The 21312-nt window shown below is 43.1% G+C and overlaps 1 protein-coding gene across 5 annotated transcripts in view; it reads left to right on the forward strand.

The window, feature by feature from the left end:
* Ip6k1 (inositol hexakisphosphate kinase 1) overlaps positions 1-21312 on the forward strand; it is a 52614-nt gene that overhangs the window by 7707 nt on the left and 23595 nt on the right. For 3 of the 5 annotated variants that reach the window (XM_059268626.1, XM_059268625.1, XM_059268627.1), the window contains exon 2: positions 20838-21057. In XM_059268626.1, the coding sequence (XP_059124609.1) occupies positions 20916-21057 (142 nt within the window). In that variant the 5' untranslated portion in view covers positions 20838-20915. Of the gene's footprint in view, positions 1-20837; positions 21185-21312 lie in introns of those variants that run through there. The other 2 variants (XM_059268628.1, XM_059268624.1) reach the window with 2 other exon arrangements.

Raw genomic sequence — 21312 nt, forward strand, 5'->3', positions numbered from 1 at the left:
TGGGAAAGACGCAGTGCAGTCTGGCGGTGTTCTCTGGAGAACTCTGCTCGGTCTACCTCCAGCGTCCAGGGTCCAGGAACCAAGAGAGCTGGCACATCTGGATCTCGGGTCTTCATGGTCCTCTCTTGGCCCTGCCTTGAAGGCATGACAGTTACCAAAGCCTCAATGGGGGTTGGAACTTCCAGATCAAAGCTGGAATGGCTACCCACTACAAGTATGAGTTTGTATCCGTAGGATCACTGGGGCTTGCTGACTGCCTATCTGAAAACCATTAGCTGTAGGTTTAATGAGAGACCCTAACTCAAAGGAAGAAGACAGAGTGATAGAGTAAGATACAGATGCCCTTCGTTGGACCCTGTATACAGTGTGTACATGGCAGACAAAGGCACAACATACACAGCATCAGAAGAAGGTGGAAGACTTGTAGGGAATGACTACTGCATATGTACAAGTCCCCATACCCACCCAAAAAATGTTCTAGGGGAAAACTTGGTAGAGTGCCTGTCTCATGCCTAAGGCCCTAGTTTCTGGGGCTGGAGAGACGGCTTGGGAGTTAAGAGCACTGGCTGCTCTTCCAGAGAACCCAGGTTCAGTTCCGAGTGCCTACATGACAGACAGCTCAACAGACAGCTGCATACAACTCCAGTCCCAGGAGATCTGGCCCCTCTTTTACCTCTTCTAGCCTCTCGGTCACTACATACATGTGATGCACAGACATTCAGGCAAAATAGCCATATGCATTAAAAAAAAAAGGCCCTTGTTTCAGTAACCCCCACATTACCACACACACACAAATGTTTATTTTAGTGGGACAATAACTGCTTTCTGGCTGGGACACTTTTTTTTTTGGTCTTTTTGCACTTGAATTTAGATGAGAAGAACTAAATGTTTATAAAGATGTGCTAAATTTGTCTGAGTTGGAAATGGAATATAATTACACAGGGAAATGCAAGGGAGTGGACAAGTAGAAATGGGAACTTGGTGGTCATGGGTCGCCACCTCTTGCCATACCTGAAGTGCTTGCACATACCGACTCTAGTGCTCTCTGGGTTCAGGCCCAGCCACAGTGCATCCGAACTTGCCCAAAGCTCAGAACTAAGGCCTGAAAAAAAAAAGTTGCCTATCTCAGAAGGGCCTGTGTGGCCCACTCTTCCTGGCCAATGCCAGTGTTGGCTCGGAGAGAGAGTGTTAGACAAGCACACTGGTTCTGATAGTCCCGTACTGGTGCTGACAGCCCTAGGCCCTCCTTTTGACAGCCTAGGACTTCCTCTTCCCATCCTTTGCCTGGCACAGGAGCAGTGACAGGCAGAGCTGGGGGAGGCTTACACGGTGCTCTCTCTCCCTCCCTTTCTCCTCTTTCTTTCTTTCTTTCTTTCTTTCTTTCTTTCTTTTTTTTTTTTTTTTTGGCTTGGAACAAGAAAGCAGTTAGGTATTTTGTATGTTTGTGGCATTATGCTGCTGTTGTAGGTTTATTCTTATTTTTTAAGACAAGTTCGTACTCTGTAGTCCAGACTGGCTTGGAAATCACCATGTAGCCCCTGCTGGCTTCACTCTCAGTGATCCTCCTGCCTTAGGCCCCCAGACTTAGAGGAATGAGTCACTGTGTTCAGCACATACACAACTCAACCCCTCTTTTATTTTATTTTATTTTAGACAGGTTATCAATGTGTACCCCTGGCTGGCCTGGAACTCACTATGTACACCAGTTTGAGCTCCAACTCACAAGAGTTCTTTCTGCTCTCTGGCTCTCAAGTGCTGGGATTAAAGTGTACCACCATGCCTGGCAGTATGTACACATTTTTAAAAGTAGATGTTCATTTCTGCTTCAGCAGACTTTGAGTAATGAGTTTCAACTGAACTAAGAAGCCGGTTATCTTAGTTCTTTAAAAAATGTTCTTTTTTTTTTTTTTTTTTTTTTTTTTAAGATTTATTTATTTATTATGTATACAGAAGAGGGCACCAGATCTCATTACAGATGGTTGTGAGCCACCATGTGGTTGCTGGGAATTGAACTCAGGACCTTTGGAAGAGCAAGCAGTGCTCTTAACCTCTGAGCCATCTCTCCAGCCCATGTTCTTGTTTTTACGTTTGTTTATTTTGTGCATACCTACATCATGGTGTGCATTTGGAGGTGAGACTACAACTGCTGCTTTCTTTCTTTTTTCTTTCTCTTCCCTTCTGTGTGTAATAGTCCTGGCTGTCCTGGATCTCACTCTGTAGACCAGGCTGGCCTCGAACTCACAGAGATCCACCTGCTTCTGCCTCCCAAGTGCTGGGATTAAAAGTATGTGCCACAACTGCCTGGCATTCGCTTGGTTCTTTTATGAAAGATGATAGATCAAGATTTTTATTTTTTTAATTTTTTTTGAGGCAGGGTCTCATTGTGTTTCCCTGGCTATCCTGGAATTCAGTACTATATAGACCAGGCTGGCCTTGAACGCACAGAGATCCACTTGCTTCTGCCTTCTGACTGCTATGTCACTATGCCTGACCTTCCTTCCTGGTTTTTCTGCATAACCCTGGCTGTCCTGGAACTCGATCTGTTGACCAGGACCAGGCTGGCCTCAAACTCACAAAGATCTGCCTGCCTCTGCCTCCCAAGTGCTGGCATTAAAGGTGTGCACCACCACCGCCCAGTTCTTTTCTTTTTTAAAAGATTTACTTATGTGTATGTATGTACATGTATACCCATGGAGGTTAGACGTGTAGGGCATGGAATCCTTACTGGAGTGACAATCTTTCGTGAGCCATGGACTCTGCACTTATGTCCTCTGTAGAACAGAAAGCACTCTTAATTGCTGATCCATCGCTCTAGCCCCTAGGTTAAGATTCTTATATTTGCTGCTATGGTTTGAAATTACATTTAGGACTAGTCCACCATCACCATGACCACACACACACACACACACACACACACACACACACACACACACTTAGGACTAGTCCACCATCACCATGACCACACACACACACACACACACACACACACACTTAGGACTAGTCCACCATCACCATGACCACACACACACACACACACACACACACACACACACTTAGGACTAGTCCACCATCACCATGACCACACACACACACACACACACACACACACTTAGGACTAGTCCACCATCACCATGACCACACACACACACACACACACACACACACACACACTTAGGACTAGTCCACCATCACCATGACCACACACACACACACACACACACACACACACACACTTAGGACTAGTCCACCATCACCATGACCACACACACACACACACACACACACACACACACACACACTTAGGACTAGTCCACCATCACCATGACCACACACACACACACACACACACACACACACACACACACACACTTAGGACTAGTCCACCATCACCATGACCACACACACACACACACACACACACACACACACACACACACACTTAGGACTAGTCCACCATCACCATGACTGCGCGCGCGCGCGCGCGCGCGCGCGCTAGAGAGAGAGAGAGAGAGAGAGAGAGAGAGAGAGAGAGAGAGGGAGGGAGGGAGGAGAGAGAGAGGGGAAGAGAGGAAGAGGCGGGAAGAGAAGGCTTCTGAATTTCTGAATCCCTTTATAAAAGTTTTACTTGTACAGTTATTCCTGTTCATTATATGAAAGGAGAGAGTAAGCTAGGAGAATGGGGCTAGAACTGTCTGTCTCTCTGGCTCTGAAGGAACTTTTTTCCATTTTATTTTATGTGTGTGGGGGGGAGTACACATGCTGTGGTGTGCATGTGGAGGCCAGAAGACAACTTGCAGGAATCAGTTCTCTCTGTCATGTGGGTTCTAAGGGTTGAACCCAAGTCATCAGGCTTGACAGCAAGTATCTACCCACTGGACCATCTCACTGACCCTCCACAGGGTCTCATGTAGCCCAGGTTGACTTTGAATTTCCTGATCCTCCTGCCTCTGCCTCCCTACAATTACAGGTGTGCACCATCATGCCTGACCAGACTGCACTCTTCAGATCTAAAATTTGATGTCAGTTGAATAAGAACACCTTGCAGTTGATAAAAATCTGGATGTATTATGATTGAATGAACAGTCATTAAGCTCATAATGACGGTTTTGGTGGGGATGTGGAAAAATTGGAGACCATACGTACCTCACTAATGGGAATGGAAAACAGTGCAGCAGCTTTGGGAAACAGTATGGCAATCCTCCCTCCCTTTTCTCTCTCTGCCGCCTCTCTCCTCCCTCTCTGACTATGTAGTCAGGCTGGCCCTGAACTCACAATTCTGCTGAATTCTGGGACTAAAGGCATGTGCCACCATGCCTAGCTTTAGACAGTTCTTTGACTGATTGTAAATATTTATAGCATCAGCATTAATAACAAAGGAGGAGGGATGAGATAGCTCTGCAGTTGAGAGTTCTTGCTGGTCTTACAGAGGACGTGAGTTAGGTTCCCAGCACTCAAGTCAGGTGGCTTACAGTTGTCTGTAGCTCTAGCTCTGACATCTGGGGCCTCTGCAGGCACACACTCACATTCACATATCCACATGCAGACACCTACCCACCCCCTTACACATAATTAAAATCTTAATAACAAAAGAGGGAAACGCCTGAAGTGTCCATCAGCATCACATGATAAGTAGATAAGTCAAATGTGTTCATGCAGTGGATGTTACTCAAAAAAGGAAAGGAGGCTGGTTTTGGTAGTGCACACCTTCGATCTCCGCACTCAGGAGGCAGAGGCAGGCGGGTCTCTGAGAATTCAAGGCCAGCCTGGTCTACAGAGTGAGTTCCAGGACAGCTGGAGCTACACAACAGAGGGACTTGTCTTAAAACAAAAAACCCAAGTAAACAAATACTAGTATATATTATATTTTAGCCTCAGAAATGTGTAGAGTTTAAAAATCCAGGTATAAAAGGCTGTATTTGTACGATTTTATTTCTAAGGCAGTATCCAGAACAAATCATTTTATAAAGACAGCAAGTAGATCTGTGGTTACTGAGTGCTTTCAGGTGGTGGTAAGGGTAGGGAAGTGATAACAAAAGTGTACAGTATTTCTTTTTGAGATAATTAAATGTTTTGAAGTTGTGGCGATAGTTGCATGTTTGAGACTCTGCTAAGAACCACTGAATGGTACACTATGATGGGTGACTTGTGTGATGTGAGTCATCTCACTAAAGCTGTTATTTGAAACATGGGCTGGCTGAGGCCAAGACGGCTCATTGGGTAAAGGGTTTTGCCATCAAGCTTCATGACTCAGGTTCCATCCCCAGGACCCACCTGGTAGAAGGAAAAACTGAATCTTGCAAGTTGTCCTCTGACCTCCACAACTGTATGGTATGTAGCATGTGTACCCACACACATATATGCAGACACAAAAAAAAAATGTCATTTGAAAATTGTGAAAAACTTAGTGTCGTTCAGTAAAAAATATTTAAATATATATTTGCTAGTTAAACGAGAAAAATAAACTGTGATGTCACTTTTAGTATTTTTGTGTATAAGCAGAATATTTTGTTGTTTTTGAGACAGGCCCCAGGTGGCCTAAAACTCGCTCTGTAGCTCAGACTAGCCTTCAACTCTTGGCAGTCCTCCTGCCTCAGACTCTTACATTCTGGTTACAGGTATATATATATATATATATATATATATATATATATATATATATATATGTATATATATACACATATATACATATATATACACATATATATGTATATATATTGTATGGAATGATTTCACAGCCCTAAGAAATCCTCTAAAAATCTGTTCAGCTTTCCCATGGCAGTCACTTGGTTGGCTTTGTTGGTTTGTTTGTTTTCTTTTTAACTGTCTCCATAGATTTGCCTTTTCAGAATGTATAGTTGGGAACTTACATCTATCTATATCTTTATCTATATCTCCTCATCAGTTTTTATCCTTTTAGACAGGTTGTCATATAGCCTGGCTGGTTTTCAACTTGCTCTGCAGCTGAGCATGACCTTGAACTTCTGATCTCCTGCTTCCACCTCAAGTGCTAGGACTACAGGTTTGTACCCCCATGCTCAGTCACAGTGTTGGGCCAGTACTCTACCAACTGAGGTATGTACCCCAGTCCTGGTGTCCATTTTAGGTGGCTTCATTCACTTACTAATGTGCATCTATTCCTCCATATCTTTAAAGGGCTTTTTAGCTTCTTTTTTTTCCCCCTTGGTTTTTTGAGATAGGGTTTCTCTGTGTTTCAGCACTGGCTGTCCTGGAACTTGCTTTGTAGACTAGGCTAGCCTCGAACTCACCAGGATCCACCTGCCTCTGCCTTGGGAGTGCTACCGCCTGGCTTTTAGCTTTTTTTTTTCTTTAAGCATTAATTATCCCATAATCTTTGTGCTACCACCACCAGTTTTTAACCTTTTCTTTTTTCTTTTTTCTTTCTTTTTTTTTTTTTTTTTTAATCTTTTTAAGCATAAGATTATAGTTAGAGCTATAACTTTTTTTGAGACAGGGTCTCATTATATAGCTCTGGCTGTTTTGGAACTCACTATGTAAATCAAGCTGGCCTAACCATGAACTCACAAAGATTGCCTGCTTCTGCCTCCCAAGTGCTAGGATTAAAGGCATGCACCACTGTGTCCACCATAGAGCCATAACTTTTTTGTTTGTTTGTTTGTTTTGTTTTTTGAGACAGGCTTTCTCCATATAGTTTGGGTGCCTGTCCCGGATCTCGCTCGGTAGACCAGGCTGGCCTCGAACTCGCAGAGATCCGCCTGGCCCTACCTCGCAAGCGCTGGGATTAAAGGCGTACGCCACCACTGCCCAGCGAGCCATAACTTTAATAGAGCAGATGGATTTTTTTCCGGTCATGAGATTGTGAGCTGCGGGTGCTAGGAACCAAGCCTGGGCCCTCTGCAAGAGCAAGTGCTCTTACTTGACTAATCCTATAGCCCCTTTGTTCTGTTTTCTGAGGTAGAGTTTCTTGTAGCTCCGACTCTGTGTGGTCAAGGATAACTTTAAACTTCCGGTCCTCCAGCCTTCACCTCTTGAGTACTGGAGTTAGTTTTATACCACTTTGCTCAGTCTTATGCTGTGCTGGGTGTCAAATGGAGGCCCTTTGTACATGCTAGACAGATAATAGTCTACCAACTGAACTCCATCCCCAGTCTTAGATTTTGATGTTATCACTGTCTTTATTGCCTAAGGAAACCTTTTCAGCTGACTTTGTTAGAAAGGTTTTGCTTGAGCATGGATGTTATTAGAGATTTTCTGAGGGATTTACCCCTGCTTCCCGAGTTTCTAAAAAAAAAAAAGGAAGCTAGAACTCCCATGTGAGCCAGCCATAGTGCTCCTGTAGACCCGAAAGAATCTCAAGTGTCTGACAGACACCTACGCACTCGTTCATTGTGGCACCATTCACAATAACCAAGGTATGGAGTCAGCCTGGCAATCATCAGCAGACGAATTGAATAAGAACCGGTATATGTACACAATGGAGTTTTATTCAGTCATGAAGAAGGAAATTAGCTAGAAAGACACTGTCTCAAAAAACCAAACAGGAAGAAGTGTGTAAATTGTGTGGTAGATGGAAGTTTGAGATCGTCATGTTAAATGAAATAAACGAAATTCAGAAAGACAAATACTGCATATTTCTCCATAGCAGAGTCTTTTATTTTTTTATTTTTTGTTTTTTTTTTTGAGACAGGGTTTCTCTATGTAGCCTTGGCTATCATGGAACTATCTGTAGACCAGTCTGGCCTCGAACTCAGAGATCCACCTGCCTCTGCCCACCTGGGATTAAAGGCATGCAGCACCACTGCCTGGCCAGAATCTTTATTTTTAAAAGGTATTTAAATTAAAATATGAAAGTAGAAGGTAGATTATTTAGCCACAAGAAAGGGACAAGCGGGAGGGATGAAAGGCACAAGAGAGGCTAATCCAGGTTGAATATGAACAGAGCTCATGATATGCATGTATGAAAATATCATAATGAAACCCATCATTTTGTATAATGAGTATATACTAAAAAAGTCCCAGAAGATTATATTACCACCCTTGCCAAACACAAGCTATAATGTGAGGGTTTCTGGGATACCATTTTTTTCTTTAGATGAAATAGTGAATTACAGACATTTCTTAGAGAGTGAAGACTTTGTATTTTTTGCCTTTAGTTCATAAGTTTTTTCTTTTTGTTTTTTTCGAGACAGAGTTTCTCTTTGTAGCTTTGGAGTTTGTTCTGGAACTCACTCTGTAGACCAGGCTGGCCTCGAACTCACAGAGATCCACCTGCCTCTGTGGGATTAAAGGCATGTGCCACCCCCGCCCGGTTAGTTATTCAGAGTTTTACAGTGCTGGGGATCAAACCTGCGCCTTCAGTATGCTCTGCAAACATGTACACTGAGTTGTATCTCCAGTTCTGATTTTATTTTTCTCTGTTGAGACAGGGTCTTACTAGTTGTTCAGGTAAGTTGTAGTGTCTGGTAGGTCTTGAATTTATGGTTTTCCTGACTCAGCTGGGATTACATGCCTACTTTACCAGGCTAGGTTTTGATGATTTTTGGTACTTTTGCTAAAGTTAAAAATAGCACAGAAAATAGACATGAATACCAGGAAGTTTCTAACCAGTCTGGGAAGATAAATGATAAAATATATGATTCCGCCGGGCGGTGGTAGCGCACGCCTTTAATCCCAGCACTCGGGAGGCAGAGCCAGGCGGATCTCTGTGAGTTCGAGGCCAGCCTGGGCTACCAAGTGAGTTCCAGGAAAAGGCGCAAAGCTACACGGAGAAACCCTGTCTCGGGGAAAAAAAAAAAAAAAAAAAAAAAAAAAATATATATATATATATATATATATATATATATATATGATTCCATTAGATATTTCATGAGTGTCTCCTAGGAAAATCCTGACCTTGGTGAGCAAATATTAAATTAGAGGGGTTTCTTTTTCTCTTTTCTTTTTCTTTTCCTTTTTTTTTTTTAAGACAGGGTCTTTTTTTTTTTTTTTTTTCCCTAGCTTTTCTGGAACTCTCTATGTAGACCAGGCTGGCCTTGAACTCAGAGATCCCTGCCTCTGCCTCCTGAGTGCTGGGATTAAAGGCCTGTGTCACTGTGCCTGGCTCAATTGGATTTTTGTTTGTGTTAATTTTTTTTTTTTTTTTTTTTGCTTTTGATCGGGGGACTGAACTCAGTTCAAGGTCTTGCACATGCTAGCCCAATGGTTCTACCACTGAGCTAATCCCAGCCAACTGTGAATATATATACATTAGTAAGTGTAAGAGATTGGAGTAATGGAGGACTTGGCTAGTCAGAAGTAGAGAGAACTCAAGAAAAGAATAGAAAACCTACTTTTGGGAGTGGGTAGGTGGCTGTGGTCCCTAGACCAAATAAACATGCTTAAGAAAGACCCTGTTTGTAGGCTCAGGTCTCTACCTTGTTAGATGGGGCACAGCTTTGCCTAACAAGATAGCAGAGAAAATTATTGTGGGGTTATGTTGGCAGAACATGTTAGAAATCAACATCCTAGAACTTAGTGGGTAGATTCCATTTACAAGGAAATTTATCACCAAAAGCTCTATACTGTGAAGTTCTTGGGTGAGGTGTTAGAGGAAGCTGCTGGCCTGTATGCGATGCATCGTGGGAGTCAGAACAGCTGTGATTGGGCTCTAGGAAAGCTGGCTAAGTGGTGGGGGCCTGGTGAGAGTTACATAATGGAACCAGAATGAAAAGCTCCTTCCTTTTGCACTAGCATCTCTTTAATGTCTACTGACAAAGTGTAATATCAGCTAGAAAGGGAAAAGAATGATTTCATCTCTGTTTTTGCCAAGTAGGCAATGGAGGGTGGGTTTGGGCTAAATTTACTGGAAACTGGTAAAGTGCTGTTAGAGTTACATCAACTAGTATATTTCTGAATAGAGTTGATGATTACCACCAGATCCCTAACCCATTATTTTTGAGGACAGGGTTTCACTATTTAACCCAGCCTGGCTTTGAACTCAATCTACCTGCCTTAGCCTTCTGAGTGCTGGGATTACAGGTGTGTACAACCATGCCCAACTTTAGTTTGTTTCTTTAACAAGAGGTTGATTTAAACTGCTGTCCTATTCTAGCCTAGGATAACCTGTGCTTTGGTTTTTCTCATCCTAGATATATTTGGGTTGTTTTAAAACTTCCTTTGAGGCCTGGCAGTGGTGCTGCACACCTTTACTCTCAGCCCTCAGGAGGCAGAAGTAGGTAGATCTCTTGAGTTCAAAGCCAGCTTGGTCTGTAGAGTGAGTTCTAGGACAGCCAGGGTTATGCACCCTGTCTCAAAAACCAAACCAAACCAGAACCCTTCATTTACTCTATGTATTCTGTGTGTGTGTACTCATGCAGACATACTTACATGCCTATTTGGGTGAAGGCCAGAGGACAGCCTTAGGTTCATTTCTTCACATGACGTTCACATTCTTTTTGAGAAAGCGTTCTTACTGGCCTAGAACTCACCAAGTAGGCTAGGCTGAATGGCCAGCAAGCCCCAAGGATCTACTTATTTCTACCTTGTCAGTGCTGGGAACACCTGTCACCATGCCCATTTGTTATTCCTTCATTAGTTTTTTTTTTTTTTTTTTTTTGGTTTTTCGAGACAGGGTTTCTCTGTGTAGCTTTGCGCCTTTTTCCTGGAACTCACTTGGTAGCCCAGGCTGGCCTCGAACTCACAGAGATCCGCCTGGCTCTGCCTCCTGAGTGCTGGGATTAAAGGCGTGCGCCACCACCGCCCGGCTTCATTAGTTGTTTTGAGACTTGGTCTTAACCTTGTGTCTTTGGCTGGCCTTAGACTCACAGAGATCTGCCTTGTAAGAGTGGAATTAAAGGTCTGTACCACCACACCTAGCCCCTTTGTTTTTATTTACTGGTTTTTGAGAAAGGATCTCACTATACAGGCCTTGGCTGTCCTGGAACTTGTGTAAACCAGGCTGTCCTCAAACTCACAGAGATCCTCCTGCCTCTGTCTCTTGAGACTGGGAATAAAGATGTGGGCCACCATGCCCAGCTCATTTATTTTTTTAAAATGTAGGCTTTAGGGCCTGTAGAGATGGTTTAGTGGTCAAGAGTACTTGCTGCTCTTCCAGAAGGCTTGGGTTCACTTTCTAGCACGTGCTTTGAACCATCTGTAATTCAGTTCTGGGGAATCTGATGCCCTTTGTAGGCATGTATGGTACATCTATATACATACAGGCAAAACATCCATACACATAAAAGGTAAAGTCTTTAAATGTGGGCTCTAGAGGCTGGAGAAATGACTGTTGAAGAACATATACTGCTTTTGTGATTTCTTGAGCTTGAGTCCTAGCACCCATATCGGGTGGCTTGCCACCACCTGTAGCCCAGCTCTGGGGGAATCTGGTGCCTCTGGCCTCTGTAGGCACCTGCACTCATTTGTACATACCCACACATGGACACACACATGCACATAATTAAAAATAATTTTTTTTTTTCAGAGCTGAGGACCGAACCCAGAGCCTTGTGCTTGCTAGGCAAGGGCTCTACCACTGAGCTGAATCCCCAACCCCTAAATTCATTTTTTTAATTAAAAATTTTAGACTTTATGTATATGGGTGTTTTGCTGCATATTAAGTGTATGCACTGTGTGTGTGGATGTGCAGAGGTCAGAGGTGTTGGATCCCCTGGAACTGGAGTTACAGATGTGTGTAAGCCATCAAACCAGGCTCCTCTGGAAGATCAGCCAGTCCTAACAGCTGAACCATCTCTCCAGTTCCTAAAATTGATGTTTTAGTTATTACTGTATGTGTGTTTGTGCATGCACATGCATGTGTGTCATGGCCACATGTGAAGGTCAAAGGCCAACTTTGAGGAATCTGTTCTCCTACTATGGGTGCTGGGAATTGAACTCAAGTCCTCAAAAGTGTTTTTACTTATTGTGCCATCTTGTTGACCTAATTTACAGCAATTCTATTTGTTTGTTTGTTTGTTTCATTTTGTTTTTCACTGTGTATCCCTAGCTGGCCTATAACTCTGTAGACCAGGCTGGCCTCAAACTCACAGAGATCCACCTGCCTCCACCTCCCAAGTGCTGGGATCAACAGAGTGCACCACCATGCAAATCATATAACTTTATAATTTCACCTAGAAATTTTATAGTTTTAGTCTTTACATTTAGGTGTTTGATTTATCTTGAATTGTATGTTGAGATTAGAGATGAGGTTTGTTTTCTTTTATCCTTGTGGATATCAGGTTGTGCAAGTATTGTTAACATTTATTGTAAAGTCTTGTCTTTATTTGCTTGTTTGGTGATTGTTTTCTTACATTTTTCTTTTTTCTTTTTTTTTAAAGGTTTATTTATTTATTATGTATGCAATGTTCTGCCTGCAGGCCAGAAGAGGGCACCAGATCTCATTAGGGATGGTTGTGAGCCACAAGTGGTTGCTGGGAATTGAACTGATTTCCTCTGAAAGAGCAGCCAGTGCTCCTAATCACTGAACTATCTCTTCAGCCCAAGTTTTTCCTTTTCTTTTTGAGGCAGGATCTCACTTTGTAAGTCTTGGCTGACTTAGAAATTGGTATATAAACCATGGTGGCTTCAGAATCACAGTGATCCTGATTGCCTCTGCATTCCAAGTGTTGGGATTAAAGTGTATTCCACTACACCTAGGTCTATTAATAATTAAAAAAAAAAAAAGAGAGAATAGTTTAAGCCAGGTGGTAGTAGCATATGTCTTTAATCCCAGCACTAGGGAGACAGAGGCAGGCGGATCTCTGAGTTTGAGGCCAACCAAGGTCACATAGTGACACCTTGTTTCAATTAATAATAATGCTTGGGTGTTATGGTGTTCCAGTCCCAACTACTTGGAAGACAGAAGCAGGCAGAAGAGTTGCTGGAGTACAAATTCAAGGCTACCTACCCTGGGTAATAGCCAGACTCTATCTGGGGAAAAAAAAAAAAAAAAAGAAGGAACAAGTCATTCTTTTGTTTTTTCGAGATAGGTTTTCTCTGTGTAGTTTTGATGCCTGTCCTGGATTTCACTCTGTAGACCAGGCTGGCCTGGAACTCACAGAGATCCACCTGGCTCTGCCTCCCGAGTGCTGGGATTAAAGGCGTGTGCCACCGCCGCATGGCCAACAAGTCATTCTTTAAAAGAATGTGATAATCTGTCATGATACTTTCACTGCCTAAGTGATATAGTTAATTTACTTTGTTGTGCTAGGGATTGACCCCAGGGACTCACACATGCTAGGCATGTACTTTACCAAATGAGCCACATGTACCTCTAGCCCTGATGCATTTTGTTTTAAAAGAAGTAATAGAAATGCTGGATTTATGAATAAATTTTTGGTGTGATTTGCAAATTTGCCTGTAAAATATGAAGAGACCAAGCATGCTTCGGTTAATAAAAAGTATTGCCTAGCAAATATAGGGGTTAATCTGAGACCATAAAAAATATTTGGCCACAGAGTTCCAAATTCTGAGCTTTGAGTATAAGCCTGCTGCTCTGAGTCTGTCCTCTGACTAGGAATGCTGGGACCAGGTATTAGCCTTGCGATTGCAGTGGAGACTGTTTTCCTGGTTCTTAAAATACCCTGACCTTGTTTGCAACCAAAGCTCATCACAGTTTCTGTTGTTTGCCAGGACTTTTTATTCACTGCCACTTTCTAGGCTTGTCTGTTGTTGAATGAAATCAGACAAGAAAAATAAAAGCTAAAAACACCCAAAACAAAAACTCCCAATCATTTCCTTTGTGTCTCCTAAGTTTTGTTCAGTAGGATCTTTTATATGGCTCCTTGTTTGAAACATATTTTGTTACAGCTTTTGTTCTTTATGCTATTCTTATCTGGCTACATTTAAACTTGTTTTTGATTCACTTATCAAATCTTTTTTAGAGTCTGCACAGAATTTTATATTTCCTTTGTTGCTGGTTTGGAATTTTGTCACATAGCCGATATACTTTGTTCTTTGTAAAAGCCATTTTACTTTTTTGTTCTGGTTTTGGTAGAGATGGGTGATGTCTATACTCTAGTTCTCAGGAGTCTAGGGTAGGAGGAATAGTCCCTTAGTTTAAGGCCATCCTGGACTTCGTAGTAAGTTCCAGGCCAGCCTGGCCTTGGTTACAGACTAAGACTGTCTCAAACAAAATGTTTTATTGTCTCTAATGTTTTGTTGTTGTCTTTTTTTGAGACCAAGCCTTACTATGTAACCCTGGCTGACCTGGAACTCCCTATATAGACCAGGCTGGGCTCCAGTCCACAGAAATCTGCCTGTCTCTGCCTCTGAGTACTGAGATTAAATGATCGTGCCACCAAGCCAGGCAGTAAGCCCTAATATTAAAAACAAAAAATAATTTTTACTCCTCCATAAACATTTTTCATGTTATATACTTATTCTGTTGCATATACCTATTTATACTTTATAAGCACACACATTTTTTTTTTATCACTTCTCAGCCTTTGGGCTGTGATCATGTATAAATATATGTTTGTTTACTTAGCTATATTTATTATGTAACTGTCCTGTGCCAGGAATTGCTCTGCATACTTAGAATAATACGTAATGAACAAAATAGACAAAGGGCCTTACCTTCATGGAGCTTGCCCTATAATAACAGGTAATAAGACAGTAGGTATCTTCAGTGTACAATATGTAGGATAGGAGATGAAGCCATGAGAAAGGGGTTGGGGTGCAGATCCATGGCTAGAGTGCTTGCCTAGCATACATCGTCCTGACTTTAGTCTTCAGGACCACCACCCAGCCCAGAACAAAGGAAAAACACGCTTAAATGGAAAGTAGAATGCAGGTAAGTTATGGTTAAGTTGGCAAGGTACTGGTATATCTTATTATGAAAGAGACATTAATCAAAGTCTTTCTGTAGTAGTAAGGATTGAACCTAAGATCTTTTTTTTTGTTTTTTTTGTTTTTTTTTTGTTTTGTTTTGTTTTGTTTTGTTTTTGTTTTTTTTGTTTTTTTTGTTTTTCGAGACAGGGTTTCTCTGTGTAGCTTTGCGCCTTTTTCCTGGAACTCACTTGGTAGCCCAGGCTGGCCTCGAACTCACAGAGATCCGCCTGGCTCTGCCTCCCGAGTGCTGGGATTAAAGGCGTGCGCCACCACCGCCCGGGAAACCTAAGATCTTACGTATGCTAGACAAGCACTCTATCACTGAGGTATATTCCCAGCCCTCTGCCCCTAATTTGAGATGGGGTTCTTATATATCTCAGGTTAACTTTGATGACAAAGTTAACAAAGTTAACCTGCTGCCTCAATCTCCTGGGTGCTGCGATTACAGGCATGAGCCACCAAGCCTGGATTACATAAACAGGGCTCCGTGAATACTAGGCAGGCACTCTGCTGAATGAGCTGCAACTCGACTCCCTCCAGTCTTTAAAAAAATTAGGTGCGTGTCATGTATGTGTGTATGATACATGTGTGTATGTGTTGAGTATGGGCACATGTGTTCATATTATGGTGCTTGTGTGGAGGTTAGAGAAGTTAGAGTAAAATTTCTGGTGTTGGTCCTACCTCCTACCTTGTTTGAGACAGGTTCTTGTTTGCTGTTGTGTACACCCAATTAGCTGGCCACCGTGAGCTTCCAGGCCTTCTCCTGTCTGCCTGCCATTTCTGTGGCTGTGTCCTTAGGAGCACTGGGGTTAGACACATGCTACTTTACCCTCTGACCATCTCCCCGCCTACCTTTAGCCCCTTTTAAAGTATTTGTTTGAAAAAAAGTCTTGGTAGCTGGGCGGTGGTAGCACATGCCTTTAGTCCTAGCACTTGGGAGACAGAGGCAGGTGGATCTCTGTGAGTTTGAGGCCAGCCTGGACTACAGAGTGAGATCCAGGATAGCCAGAACTGTTTGGAGAAGCCCTGTCTCGGAAAAAAAAAAAAGAGAGAGAGAGAGAGAGAGAGAGAGAGAGAGAGAGAGAGGAGAAAGAAAAGAAGGTATTGGTAAACTGCCTAGACTAATCTCAGATTTGATATCTTCCTGCCACAGCCTCCCCAGTGTTGGGATTAAAGGCCCTACCACTACATGTGCCACCATGCCAAACAGTTTAAAAACTAAATTCTTAAGAAATTTATTGTATGATGGAGCAGGGTACATACCACCGAGTATGTGTGTGCATGAGAGAGAGAGAGAGAGAGAGATAGAGAGAGAGAGAGAGAGAGAGAGAGAGAGAGGAGAGACGCGCGCGCGCGCGCGCGCGCGCGTGTGTGTGTGTGTGTGTGTGTGTGTGTAAGTCAGAGGACAGCTCTGGTGTGGTTTCCCTCCTTGGATCTTTATGAGGTTTCTGGGTATTGAACACAGGTTGTCAAGCCCTTTACCCACTGAGCTCTCTTGCCCAGTTCAAAGATTTAAAAATGGTTGGTCTTTGTGTGTATGTGTGTGTGTGGTTCTGTGCAAATGAATGCAGGATACAGTGTAGATCAGCAGTGTCAGACCCTCCTGGAGCTGGAGGCACAGGCAGTTGGGAGCCAGCTGACCTGGATGCTGGGACTCTCCAGTTCTTTCCAAGAACATTGCACACTCTTAACTGCTGAGCTATTGGTTCCCCAGTTCAAACACTTGAAGGTGGTAGGGGGTTAAGCTTGGCAGGATGTTTGGGTAGAGGGAATAGCTAGTGCTAATAAGTTTTGTGTGTTTGAGGAACACCATGGACCAGTATGGCTAGAATGGGATGAGTAAATACAAGAGGGGTAGGATATGAAGTATGAAAAGTGGGGGTGATGAGGGAGTGGCTGTCTATGGGCTCTGGTTAGGTATAGTAAATTGTGCTTTTATTCTGTATGAGATGGAGACCATTGCAGCATTTTCTTTTTTTCTTTTGTTTTTTGTTTTGTTTTGAGATGAGTTTTTTTTGTTTGGTTTTTGTTTTTGTTTTGAGACAGGGTTTCTCTTTGTAAAAGTCCTGGCTGTCTTGGAACTCACTGTGTAGACCAGGCTGGCCTTGAACTCAGAGATCCACCTGCCTCTGCCTCTCAAGTGTTGGAATTAGAGTGGGCTACCACCTCTAATTGCAGCATTTTCAATATAGAACTCACATGTTCTTACTCCTATTTTACTATAATAACTAGGGTTGCTGTTTTGAGAACAAGACATCTGAAAGGCTGGCACAATACAGTCAGAACATTTAGAAATGAGAGCTATTGATCATACCAGGACTGTAGCATTGGAAGTACGAAGCTGTTGAGACCTCGTGTTCTCTGAGGGTGGATCCGGAAGAGCACCTCATGGAAGGCTAGGAGGAGACAACCGTTAGGTTTTGATGCGAGCACCTGTAAAAGCGGAGTTGAGATTGGGCAGACTGCAGGTAACGGGTTCTAGTGAGGAGAGAGGTGAGCGTTGAGCTGTGTTTTGTTCCTGGTAAGTTTTCCTATGGTAATAGGCTGGTGGGTGGGAGTGTGGTGTTGGGTGAAAGATGACAGAGGCCTGAGTCTTGAGACTGCAAAATTGAGAGAGGAGGTGACAAGGAGGAAATACCAAAGCAGACAGAAACAGGAAGGTGAGAAGAGTGGTGCTCAGGGACAGACAGAAAAAGATAAATAAACCAAGGAAATGTAAGTTTCTTTGTACCTCCCTAGAGCAGCGGTTCTCAACCTGTGGGTTGCGACCCATTTGAGGGGTTGGTTTAAGGACCCTTTCATGGGGGCCACCTAAGATCATTTGCATATCATATTTACATTATGATTCATAACAGTAGCAAATTACAGCTATGAAGTAGCAATGAAAAGATTTTTTTTTTTTTTTTTTGAGGCAGAGTTTCTTTGTGTATCTTTGGAGCCTGTCCTGGAACTCGAAAAGAATTTTGTAAAAAAAAAAAAAAAAAAAAAAGAGAGAGAAAGAAAATGTAGCTAGAGTTTTCCTGCCTGGCCCACAGTCAGGACGAATCTCTCTCACCTGCCAGTCCCACAGCCTCAGACCCGACCAAGTAAACACAAGAGACTTATATTGGTTACAAACTGTATGGCCGTGGCAGGCTTCTTGCTAACTGTTCTTACAGTTTAAATTAATCCATTTCCATTAATCTATACCTTGCCACGTGGCTCGTGGCTTACCAGCATCTTCACATGCTATTTGTCATCGTGGCGGCTGGCAGTGTCTCTCACTCAGCCTTCCACTTCCCAGCTTTATTCTCCTCCTTGTCCCGCCTACACTTCCTCCTGCCTGACTACTGGCCAATTAGTGTTTTATTTACCAACCAATCAGAGCAACACATTTGCCATACAGAACATCCCACAGCAAGAAAAGAATTTTGTGGTTGGGAGTTACCAAGACATGAGGAACAGTGTTAAAGGGTCACAGCATTAAGAAGGTTGAGAACCGCTGACCTAGAGGATTGTGATGGTAATTTTAGTCCTCTTGGGAACCAGAGCCTTTCCTATAATATATACTGATAGTCTAAAACAACAAAAATAGGTCGTATACAGTCAGACTGGCTTCTTAAACTCCTAGTGGAGGCTAACCCCCTGGCCTTTTTTGGGTTTTTTGGAGGCAGAATTTTACTCTGGCCAGGTTGACTGTGATCTCCAGCCTCAGCCTCCAGAGTGTGGGGATTGCAGGTGTAAGCCATCACACCTAGCATTTATCTTAAAATGTAAACTCAAAGTGTTTTAAAACAAACACAGGACAAATGGACTCTGTTGTATCTTTTGTAGTTCAAGGTACATAATAAGCTCAGAGGCAGAACAGTGGAAGTCTACGACCACAATCCATTCCTAAACACTGACAAGATTTCAGCTATTTTAATATAAATCCCAGGGACGGAAGTGATGATTGGAACAAACTATGCTGTCTCTTCTGTGTGGCAGATGACTAATCTCTAGCATAGAAGCAGAGATGGTCTGTGATTTCCTAGGACTCTCAAGCCCTCTGAATGCTGCTCTTACTTACCATGACTACCTTAGCATGTCAGCCTTACTCTTAGGTGGACTCTTGCCTGGGGCTCTCTTTTTTCTCCTGCTGGGGGGAGGGCGTGCCTCATCCAATATTGATAGGAGGGTTTGTGCCCAGTATTACTGTGCCTTGTTAGGCCATATTTGGTGGCTATCCCTGGGAGACTGGCTTTTCTTTTGAAGGAAAATGGAGGAGTTGATCTGGGGGAAGGAGAGTTGGAGGGGCTAGGAGGAGTGGAGGCTGTAGAGCTTCAGTTTGGATGTAGTGTGTGAAAAAGAATAAGAGCATTAAAAAAAAAGGAAATTTGGTATTAAGGAAGTGGAAAGGATTTTAACTTCTTTTTTTAAGGAACTTTTACTTTTTATTATGCACACATACCCTTTTTTTTTTTTAAGATTTATTTATTTATTATGTATACAGTGTTCTGTCTGCATGTATACCTGCAGGCCAGAAGAGGGCACCAGATCTCATTACAGATGGTTGTGAGCCATCATGTGGTTGCTGGGAATTAACTCAGGACCTCTGGAAGAACAGCCAGTGCTCTTAACCTTTGAGCCATCTCTCCAGCCCGATTTTAACTTTTTTAAAAATTTTATTTTATTTTTATGTGCATTGGTGTTTTTGCCTACATTTATGGCTATGTAAGGGAGTCTCATCCCCTGGAACTGGAGTTACAGACAGTTGTGAGCTGCCATGTGGGTGCTGGGAATTGAACTTGGGTCCTCTTTAAGAGCAGCCTGTGCTCTTAACCTCTGAGCCATCTCTCCAGCCCTGGATTTTAACTTTCTTGAGGGAAAGAAAAACTAACTTTAGAGAGAAGCTAGTCGAATACAAAGAACTCTCTGTTCCAGTGGTTGGTACAGTGGCAAGGGAAATGCTGTGGTACTAGACATGGCCATAGATCAGCAGCCCCAGATTTAAAATAGAAGAATCTGAAATCTGAATTCCTTTGGGGGAAAGCAAAAAAAAAAATATTTTGTTTTGTTTTTGTTTTGTTTTTCAAGACAGGGTTTCTCTGTGTAGTTTTGGTGCCTGTTCTCGATCTCGCTCTGTAGACCAGGCTGTCCTCGAACTTCAAACTCACAGAGATCCACCTGCTTCTGCCTCCCTAGTGCTGGGATTAAAGGTGTGCGCCACCACTGCCCGGCAAATAAAATATCTTTAAAAATTGTTTTAAACGGTCAGGCATGGTGGTGCATACCTTTAAATTCTAGCACTGAGGAGGTAGAGGCAGACAGATTTCTGAATTCCAGACTAGGCTGATCTACAGAGCTAGTTCCAAGACAGCCAGAGCTACACAGAGAGGACACCCCCCCCCCCCCCCGGAAAAAAACAAACAAAAATTATTTTAAATTATTTTTACAACCTGTCAGAAAGGCTTTTCCCTTGTACCTTCAGCAGAGAAGTTTTGAAACTAGCATGACCTGGTGTTTGAGGTAAAAACTCTTCTCTTGAGAAGAGCAAATTTAGGGCCATCCTGGGTGATGTGGGGAAACTCTTTCCTAGAAAAATAAACATAAAAATGAAACTGGCTCAGATTTCAGTGTGGATGATGGACGCCCATGCTCTTTAGGTGGATGGATGATGGCAGTGGTTGTGCAGCAGTGTGAATGCACTTAATGCCACTGAGTTGTGCGCTTCATGTTTAGAATGCAAACAGAACCCAAACCCTTCCCTTGAGTCAGGATGAGACCCTGAACAGAGCATACTGCTGTGACTGTTTTTCTGATCCTTTCCTCTTGGAAGGGTACCTAACTGGGTTTGTTGTCATCTTGATGGTTGTGACATGGTATATCTCTGAAGTAAAATTCTCAGAGTGCTTGGAGTTGTAGGAGAGCTTGTGCACACAGAATAGTGGGTGGAAGAGACCAAAGCTGCGTCACTTTAGGAAGTTTCCAGCTGTCTGTTACCCGCCGGTAGTGGCATGAGACACAGCAGGGACACTGACTCGCCAGATGTTTTGATTCCTTTTCTTGATTTCCTGTCTTCTTCTTTCTAGAACAGAAAAATAAGCTAAGCGGACTCTGACCATTGGCCTCCCACTAGCCAGGATCAACTAGCTCTCCTTCTGTGGTCCATGAGCTGCATCGTCTGCCATCAGTGTGCAACCGGCCCCCAACGCAATGTGTGTTTGTCAAACCATGGAAGTGGGGCAGTATGGCAAGAACGCAAGTCGGGCCGGAGACCGAGGAGTCCTCCTGGAGCCCTTCATCCATCAGGTGGGCGGACACAGCAGCATGATGCGGTACGACGATCACACTGTGTGCAAACCTCTCATCTCCCGGGAACAGCGCTTCTATGAGTCTCTCCCTCCTGAAATGAAGGAATTCACCCCTGAGTACAAAGGTCAGTCAGTGGTCCTTTTTGTGAGCCTAGCAATCTTTGACAGGCTTTGGGCTCAGTTGTCCTTGTCTTGTTTGCCCTGTGATGTGTTGGTAGTTCTCTGTTATCTCAATTCTCTTAGGCAAGATTAG

The sequence above is a fragment of the Peromyscus eremicus genome, chromosome 7, assembly GCF_949786415.1.
Source record: "Peromyscus eremicus chromosome 7, PerEre_H2_v1, whole genome shotgun sequence".
NCBI lineage: Eukaryota > Metazoa > Chordata > Mammalia > Rodentia > Cricetidae > Peromyscus > Peromyscus eremicus.